Below are 9,570 nucleotides of genomic sequence, written 5' to 3' on the forward strand. Positions count from 1 at the left end.
TTTTCACTGACGTTGAACAGAGTTATTATCATTTTTGTTATTTTAATATGAACTGCCACTAAAAAGCTACGTGAATAAAACCATTTGAATTGATTTGCACAGATCAATGCTTTAATTATATCACGAAAAGGTCTATGGCATTAATAGATTTATAAAAAAATCTCTAGTGAAGCGGACTCACTCAAACCGGTTGTAAAAAAAAAACCCGAATTTATCCACCTATGGTGTGATCAGACCCTTCTTACTTATTCAAGTTTATTTATTTTATTGTCATTATAAGTGACCAAGCCCCCCACCCCCGTGTCATCCAGTGACGCTACGCCACTGCCTGGGGGTACCCGGAATATATCCGGGTGTAGTCTATTTGATGAGGCTACCAATCACCTTATCATCGTATTTTAATGTGATTTAATGGGTTTTAATTCAATTCATATTCAAGCAACTTCCCCGGGGTACCCGGAACATGTCCAAGTGTGTCCAATGTGGTCTGGAACACTTAACACGACTTGCATTGATCTTATTTTTGAATTCTGTAGTAATTTGATGTGTCGCATGTGTCGTTTTCCGTTAAATCCAGCGTGAAGGCCCATATTCACCGGATCTTATTCCGGCCATATCTCCGGAACTGGTTCACCGATTGCAAAACCGTTCAATAGCGTTTAATGGGACCCAAAGACCTATCATTTGGCGCCAAGTTTGTCCAAATCGGTTGAGCGGTTGCTGAGAAACGTGAGCGCATTCATTTCGTTTGAGCGGTTGCTGAGAAACGTGAGCGCATTCATTTCGTTACATACACACGCACTCACACACACACACACACACACACACACACACACACACACACACACACACACACACAACACACACACACACACACACACACACACACACACACAGACACACACACACACACACACACACACACACACACACACACACACACACACACGCACACACACACACACACACACACACACACACACACACACACACACACACACACACACACACACACACACACACACACACACACACACAGACACACACACATACACACAGACACACACACACACACACACACACACACACACACACACACACACACACACACACACACACACACACACACACACACACACACACACACACACACACACACACACACACACAACACACACACACACACACACACACACACACACACACACACACACACATACATACACATACACACAAACACACACACACACACAGACACACACACACACACACACACACACACACACACACACACACACCACACACACACACACACACACACACACACACACACACACACACACACACACACACACACACACACACACACACACACACACACACACATACATACACATACACATACACACACACACACACACACACACACACACACACACACACACACACACACACACACACACACACACACACACACACACACACACACACACACACACACACACACACACACACACACACACACACACACACACACACACACACACACACACACACACACACACACACACACACACACACACAGACACACACACACACACACACACACAGACACACACACACACACACACACACACACACACACACACACACACACACACACACACACACACACACACACACACACACACACACACACACACACACACACACACACACACACACACACACACACACACACACACACACACACACACACACACACACACACACACACACACACACACACACACACACACACACACACACACACACACACACACACACACACACACACACACACACACACACACACACAGAGACAGAGACATGTTCCGATCTCGTCGAGCTGAGTCGAATGGTATATTACACTCGGCCCTCCGGGCCTCGGATCGATAGTCGGTTTTTTAAGTGATATCTATACCCTTCTTTGTAAGAAGGGTAAAAAGAAAGTTACTGCCAAAATTAATCGATCGAGACCAGCAAGAAGGCTTCCGTCTCTTAAACGATTTCGTTCGAAAGATAAAGCGTTGTGATCAATGTTCAAAATACAGTTCTTAAGTTTAATTGAAAAACAATTATGAAAATGCATTTCAGCAGTTAACAGATATTATGCTAGCAAAAACATAATATAATTAAAATCAAACAATATATATTAATGGAAGTAAACATCCTCTATTGAGGAAGCTAATAAATCGCAATAAATGGATCTGAAGGGGAAGTGATACAAACTTATATGTATAACCTTTTTTCAAACAGTCTCGTTGGATAACCATTTTAAACTGGTTCCACTCGTTACAAAATATTGTCAAATATATGTGGTAAGAGTGATCGCCTCTCACTCCAAACGGCAACGCTGGATTTTATGAGGCATAAAATCATAGCCAACGAGATTCAGAGTTGTTTTCGGAGTCGCCCCACTGAGCACCGATGCTACACCGCAAAAATTAAAACGACATTAGTTTGAGGTTATGCAACTTTGATACGAAGCAAACTCACAAGGTAAAATCAAGCTGAACATTGCATTAGGTCCTAAGTAACATTTATCGATTCTCTTCGTCGATTTTCTCTTTCGTTAATAACTTGAGCACAGAACCGTTTCTTGTTGTGTTTGTCGAATCAGATACTGGATAAAAGTTTCTTTTATCGATCTGTGTTCTTAAAATACCTGATAATGTCTTTACATGGCCGTGGGGATACAAAGAGAAAGTCGACGAAGAGAATCTGTCCATATAACTTAGGACCTAATGCAATGTTCAGCTTGAAATGGCGCCCTAACATAATTCCCGATCTCACACACGTAACTAATAGGGAGGAAATGGAATCTCTTCAAATATTAAGATCATGTGCCTCACACAGTGACGCTTACCCATTTAACGCAATCCGTTCATTTATTAAGAGTATTAAACTTTTTCAGAACTCTGTTCCAAAACAATACAAGGTCACACAAGTATCAGTACGGTAACAACAATAAGATGCTTTTTCCTGCCACTGCCACTACTGCTCTAAGCGATATGCAGATTTCCGCAATCTCCATAGTGACAGAATGACTGCAACTGTAGGTTATGTTCCTCGTTGTGTTGAATCGAAGCCAAGCGGAATACAATCGTCCCAAGAACTGGAATCTCAGTTCGAGCAGTTTCTACTTGTATAGCTGCCTCTCCTTTTGTGAGGCTGGAGCTTCTGCCTGGCTTATACGCAAGATCCAGTAGGGGTTATGTTAATTCTCCGTCGCTTGCATAGCTAACCAGAATTGTTATGACGAGCTGCAGCATGCTCTGCACTTTGCCACTATAATTAGCATCTTTCGGAACGATGCAAACGCAAGCTGAGATTCCAGTTAATTCATTCAATCTTATCCACTTTGGGTGGAACAGCAGCAGCGTTTTGCTTTTGATGGATCAGAAAATTAATTGAGTAATTTCATGTTCTACCGTGAGACACCTTCGACTAATCCACACCCATCAATCATCGCCTAAAGTTAGACAATGCGATTGTGGCTAAATCTCTCGGACACGCACGACGAAGCTTTTAGGCAGCAGACAGGCACAAGCCACAAGGGACAGCGAGAGAAACGAGACTGAAAGCTTCTGCATGGTCGGACAGTGTTGCTGCAAGGCTTAAAATAAAATTAAGAAGCTAGACAGCTTCTTGCAAGCGATAGAAAATGTTTACCAAGAAAAAACCCACAATCAAATCTGCCACAACCGATAAATCCCTTTTTGGTTTCCCACCCACCCGTGGGTGTTAGCTTTTTTCATTTTCCGATAGCCACCTACACACAACAGGAAAATTGTAGATTATTTTCCCGTTTTGTGTAAAATATAAACAGAATCCACCAATAACATAGATGGAACCTAACGGTTTAACGATTTTCAACAATAAAAAATGTTCATGAAAAAGTTGCTTCAACGCAAACCCATACTTACTGTTGATGTATTTAGACTGGCGTGCACAGGGTGGGGCAAGGTGAGACAATTACCCCCCCCCCCCCTTTATTAATTTGATATTTATTTCCACATTTATAAAATTATGACATAAATTAATTTGATTTCTTGATAACTTGATTTGAAGGTAAAATAACTTCATTTTATAACTCAAAGGGCACTGATAACCTTTTATTGCGTCAATTCCTTCGAGATGGTGCATGAAAACTGCACTACAAAGGTGCATGAAGGGTCAGAATTCAATGAAATTGTTTGGTTAAAAAATTGCACCACAGTGGTGCATTCAAAAAATTCTGGTGTAAATTCTTTTTTTTTTGGAGGATGGAGGATTAAAAGAAAAGGGTGAATTTAAGGTTAAAGAAAATTCACCTTCGTGGTGGTTAATAGAAGAAAAAGCTTTTTACAAATATCATCAAGGGTGTGCATGGAGGGACTGATCAAAATGAATAACTCTGGTGAAAGATTGAAACACGCCAAAAATTTGGAGGTGCACATTTAGCTGAAAATTTCTGGTGGAAAGTTCGCAACACTGTGGAGAATGTAAAATGAAGCTGCTTCACTGAAAATTTATGATGAAAAATCTGAACATAGGGGCAAGCTTTATTTGGTGGAAAACCTGCAATGATCTAATGATAGGAGAAACCAGCTATATTGAAAATGTTTGGTGGAAAATGGTGAAAAATTTGCATTGTTCTGGACAATTGTAATTTTCTGGTGTAAAATTACCTGGGGGGCAAGTTTGTATTGAAAATTTCTGGTGTAAGATTTGCAACAATCTGAATTGAAAATTTCTAATGTAAAAATTGCACAGTTTCGGTGAATGGAGGGGCAAGTTTTATTAAACATTTCTGACTACAACGTTTTGCGGAATGGACGGACAACTTAAACTTGACTTCCAAGAAAAACCTCAAGGGTATTGAATTCTAAGGACAGTTTCAAAAGAGAATTTTTCTGGGGATGATTTCATGAAAATTCCGTGAATAATTTCTAATGAATCTTGCAGATAGTTCCAAGATAATTTCGAAAAGAGTATCGAGAGTCTCAACGAGAGAATCAAATTTTGAATGAAATTATAAAGGGATGCTGAGGAAAATTTCAAGGGAATTCCGAGGATAATTTCAAGCTCATTCCGGGAAAAAATTCTGGAGAATACAGAGGAAATTCTTCAGAAACTTTAATGGAATTTCAGTTCCAAGGTGTTCTGAGAAAAAAAAATCCAAACTATTCCGAGAAGAACCTCATTCTTAGGTATTTCTGAGGAGAATTCAAAGAAAATTCTACGGATAATTTCTAGTGCATCCTGCACATAGTTCCAAGATAATTTCGAAAAGAATACCGAGAAAATCAAATTTTGAGTTAGATGTCAAAGGGATTTTAAGTAAAATTTCAAGCGAATTTCGAGGATAATTTCTAGCTCATTCCGGGAAAAATTTCTGAAAACCAAAGGAATTTCAATTCCAAGGTGTTATAAGAAAAAATCATGAAGAGTTCTAAACAAGGTTGCAAATACTCATTTCAGCTAAAATAATGTTTTTCGGAATAATAAAACCAAAAGATGGTATGATAACATGTTTTACTTGTAACTTACAAGAAGAGGTTACGAAGTATGCGTTTGAAACATAAAACCTGTAAATTTGGCTATCTATGAGTCACAATTAACGATTTTCTGATCGCTGAGTGAGTGAGTGAATGATTGTGTGAAAAATCGCTGATTGTGACACTCATGAAGTGAAATAAACAGGTTTAATATGTCAAACACATTCTTTGCAACCTCTTCTTGTATCTGACCAATTCAAAATATGATCATAGCATTAAATTATTTCATAATTAAATAAAATCATTATATCAGCTGAAATGAGAATGTGCAACCTTGGTTCTAAACATAATTCCAGTGGACTACTGAGAAGAATTTCAAAGGAGCTCTTAGGAGAGTTCTAAAAAAATCTGATGTGAACCTCAAGGCTATTGAATTCTGAGAACAGTTCCAAATGCTTTCTGGGGAGTATTCCTAGTGAATTCTGTAAATAATTCCAAGATAATTCCGAAGAGAATATATTAAATTTTGAGTGAAATTCTAAAGGGATTAAGAAAATTTCAAGGGAGTACCGTTAATTTCTAGTTCATTCAGGGAATAATTTCTGGGTAATACAGAGGAAATTCCACTGAAACTCTAAGCGCATACTTTGCCCTGGTGGCTGACCACTTCATGAACATTCGAAATGAGCGGAAAGTGTGCCACCTAGTAGGTGGCTAACTACGATCCTGTGCTGGAAAAAACACTTGGCGGAAGGTGCCAAAAATTGCCAGTACACAAATAACCGTATTCAAAATGACTTGATTACGTCGTTGCACAATGTTATGTTGCAAAACCAGTGGCAATTTTTGTAGATGAGACGAGCGATTGTGGCCACCACGAATAGTTGGTGATTGTCATCAGGTATATTGATAATGATGGGATTAAATTGCCAATTTCATAAGCTGTCTGAAAGCAGTTTGCATTGAAGAAGATGAACCACCACCGGAGCAAAACAAATAAATAAAATTAACTAAATTGAACAGTAGGGAAACAGTCGTGGGTGGATATCACCATCAACCACCACTTTGGAATACTCCCCATCCTCAGATTAAATGCACCATAGAAAAAAATGCCCCTCCTTAACAAGATTCCTGTGCACGCTAGTGGGTATTTACCATTCGTTTTACGTGTACCGACCTACAACTGAACCGCAACCGAATCCAATGCATCGTCTTCACTCGATTACCCCACCGGCTTTCCGCATGATTGACCACAAGCGCTGATACAGCGCCATTTCCATTCATTTTTAATTTCCGTTTTATAATTAGTTTTCCACTTTGGAATCCCAGTTAGTCCCGTTTGCGCAATAGTACAATCCTTTGATCGCATAAATTGACGACGACGACGACGATGGTGGCGGCATCGATGATAGGATAGTGTTTCTTAAGGCTTCTGTTCGTTTCTGCCGCAGGTAGCAGCTTTACCAGATTATACTGATTCCCGGTCAAGAAATTTTGCTGTAGGTACCGAACAGAGCAAGCAACAATTCCCCAAAGATGACAATCTTTTCAAGCATGACAATCCCATGGATGCTGAACTAAAGTCAGAGTGCATTCTATGAATGTTCTAGCTCTTTTCCGTTTTCCGAGTTTGATTCTTCCCAGTCCGGTGGATGGAAAAACGAAATTCGGCTGTTGATTTATCATAAGTTGCGCTAAATTAAGGTACATATCGTTGGTTTCATGCAATGCTGTCACAACTAAAAAATTACCACCATGAAACAAGCAACTCATGGGATTCCCGATCAATTTCGACCTATTCTTTACAATAGCAAAGTGAGGGGGTGCGACGCGAACACTGGCGCGGTAACCATAACACGGCGATATAGGAAATGCTTCGTCAACCCGCAGGAGTGCCAACCGGCACATTAGGATCAACGCCTGTAAGATCCTTATTACGGCATACTGGACACGGCATGGAACTATGGACACGACAGGGCAAATGGACTGGATACCACGCTACAGGGCTGACAGTCGTGCTATTCTGCACCTTCTTGAAATGGCGAGTGGGCTAATAGTGCGGCTGCCCCCGTCCCGGTAAAACCTTGGCAGGCCTCCGGATACGTTCAAAACTCGTCACCAATTGGTGATTGGTGAGTAGAAAGCTCAGATGTAACATTCCTGACTTACACCGATCTGGCTCTGAACACGGCCCCCATGAAGGACCGTGTCAACCCTAGCATGGTCTCCCTGCTTGCATAGATAACCATGAGATCACGATAGGAGACTACATACAACGAGTGGAGATAGCGGCCCGGAAGGGGGACCCATCAGAATGGATAACATTGGAGAAGACGAAAACGAAAAAACCAAATAAAAAAATATGAAGGACGACGGCAAGACGCCAGATAGTGAAAACGGAGGAGCGAACGTGTTCGCAAGAAGCGGAAAGCTGCAGAGATCACCAGCGTCAAACCAGGTGACCACAGCGAGTTCCAGTAGTAGCATACCCCAAGTGGAACAGCATGGACCCCAAGGAGAGCAGTTAGGTGCGGTGCCATGCCAAATATTCACACCGAAATCCAGCAGTGGCAAACAGCAAGAATTGCAGCTTGGGAGAACCAAAATGACGGAGGTTAGGAAGAAGATCGAAGAACTCTATGTGTTCGTGAAGGATAAGAACAACATACACAAGGAGGTCAAGCTACTAGCGACGGTCATCAAATCCGGCATATCTGTGGCAGATCGGGAACTGCAAGAATGGAGAAGAAGAGCCGAAGCGGCCGAAAAGGCTCTGCTTGAGGCCAAGGAGAATGCAATGCTGGCTGTAGCGCAGGAGACGCCGAAGGGACAAACGAACCCACGTCCGAAAAAAAAAAGAAATAGGGAAACGCCAGGAGTCGAAGAGGACCCAAAAAAACACAAGGACGACGAATACGGGGACAAGGGGCAAGAAGATGGAGAAGACAATGATTGGCGTAAAGTCGAAAACCAGAAGGAGAAGAGGAAAAAACTGAAGGAAGAGGAAAAAAGGAAGACGGAACAGAAGAAGGAGGAGGAGAAGGAAAAGAAGAATGAAGAGGAAGAGAAGAAGAAGAAGACGGAAGAGAGGAAGAAGGAAGTCAAGAAGAAGGAAAACCCCAGGCATCGTAGGGAGAGAAGTAAGGGCGACGCTCTGGTTATCGAGGCGAAAGATAAAACGACATACGCAGCATTCCTCCGGATAGTGAGAGAGGATCCGAAGTTAAAGCAACTGGGCGAGAGCGTGGTGAAAACCAGGCGCACCCAGAAAGCTGAGCTGAAGAAGGACCCGTCGGTGAGGAGTTCAGCCTTCAAGGAACTCGTCGAAAAATCTCTTGGCGAGGACACGAACGTATGAGCCTTATCCCAGGAGTCAGTGGTCGAGTGCAAGGATCTGGATGAGATCACAACGGAAGACGAGGTACGATGTGCGCTGAAGGTGCAAGGCAATCTGGGAGATGTGCCTATGACAATCCGGTTGAGGAAGACTTACGGTGGTACACAAACGGCGTCGATACGACTTGCGACGGACGCAGCTAACGAGTTGCTGAAGACAGGACGAGTCAAAGTTGGGTGGTCAGTATGCCCCCTGAAAGCTATCCCTCGGGTTACCAAGCAAATGGAAATATGCTTTAAGTACATGAACTTTGGTCACCAGGCGAGAAACTGTAAAGGCCCTGATAGATCGGATCTGTGCAGGAAATGCGGAGAGAAGGGGCATGTTGCTAAAGACTGTATGAAGCAACCGAGGTGCATGCTCTGCAGAAAGGAGGACGGAAACGGTCATATGACGGGAAGTTTCAGGTGCCCAGCTTACAAAAAGGCAATAGCGGGCCAATAGTAATGGAAATAACCCAAATAAATCTCAATCATTGTGACACAGCACAGCAACTGTTGTGGCAGTCGACAACGGAAACAAAGTGCGACGTTGCAATGATTGCGGAGCCGTATCGAGTCCCTCCCGATAACGATAACTGGGTGGCCGATAGAGCAGGGATGGCGGCAATACAAGTTATGGGCAGGTATCCCATACAAGAAGTGGTGACGA

General features: G+C 42.2%; 1 protein-coding gene across 1 annotated transcript; it reads left to right on the forward strand.

The window, feature by feature from the left end:
- The first annotated feature begins 7,884 nt into the window (after positions 1-7,884).
- Positions 7,885-8,880, forward strand: LOC135707836 (uncharacterized). Its single transcript, XM_065229749.1, has one exon. It carries the CDS (start codon positions 7,885-7,887, stop codon positions 8,878-8,880), a length of 996 nt encoding a protein of 331 aa, XP_065085821.1.
- The last annotated feature ends 690 nt before the right edge of the window (positions 8,881-9,570 follow it).

Source organism: Ochlerotatus camptorhynchus, unplaced genomic scaffold (assembly GCF_037179485.1).
Source record: "Ochlerotatus camptorhynchus isolate MF236.1 unplaced genomic scaffold, CSIRO-AGI_Acam_v1.1 ptg000320l, whole genome shotgun sequence".
Classification (NCBI taxonomy): Eukaryota; Metazoa; Arthropoda; class Insecta; order Diptera; family Culicidae; genus Ochlerotatus; species Ochlerotatus camptorhynchus.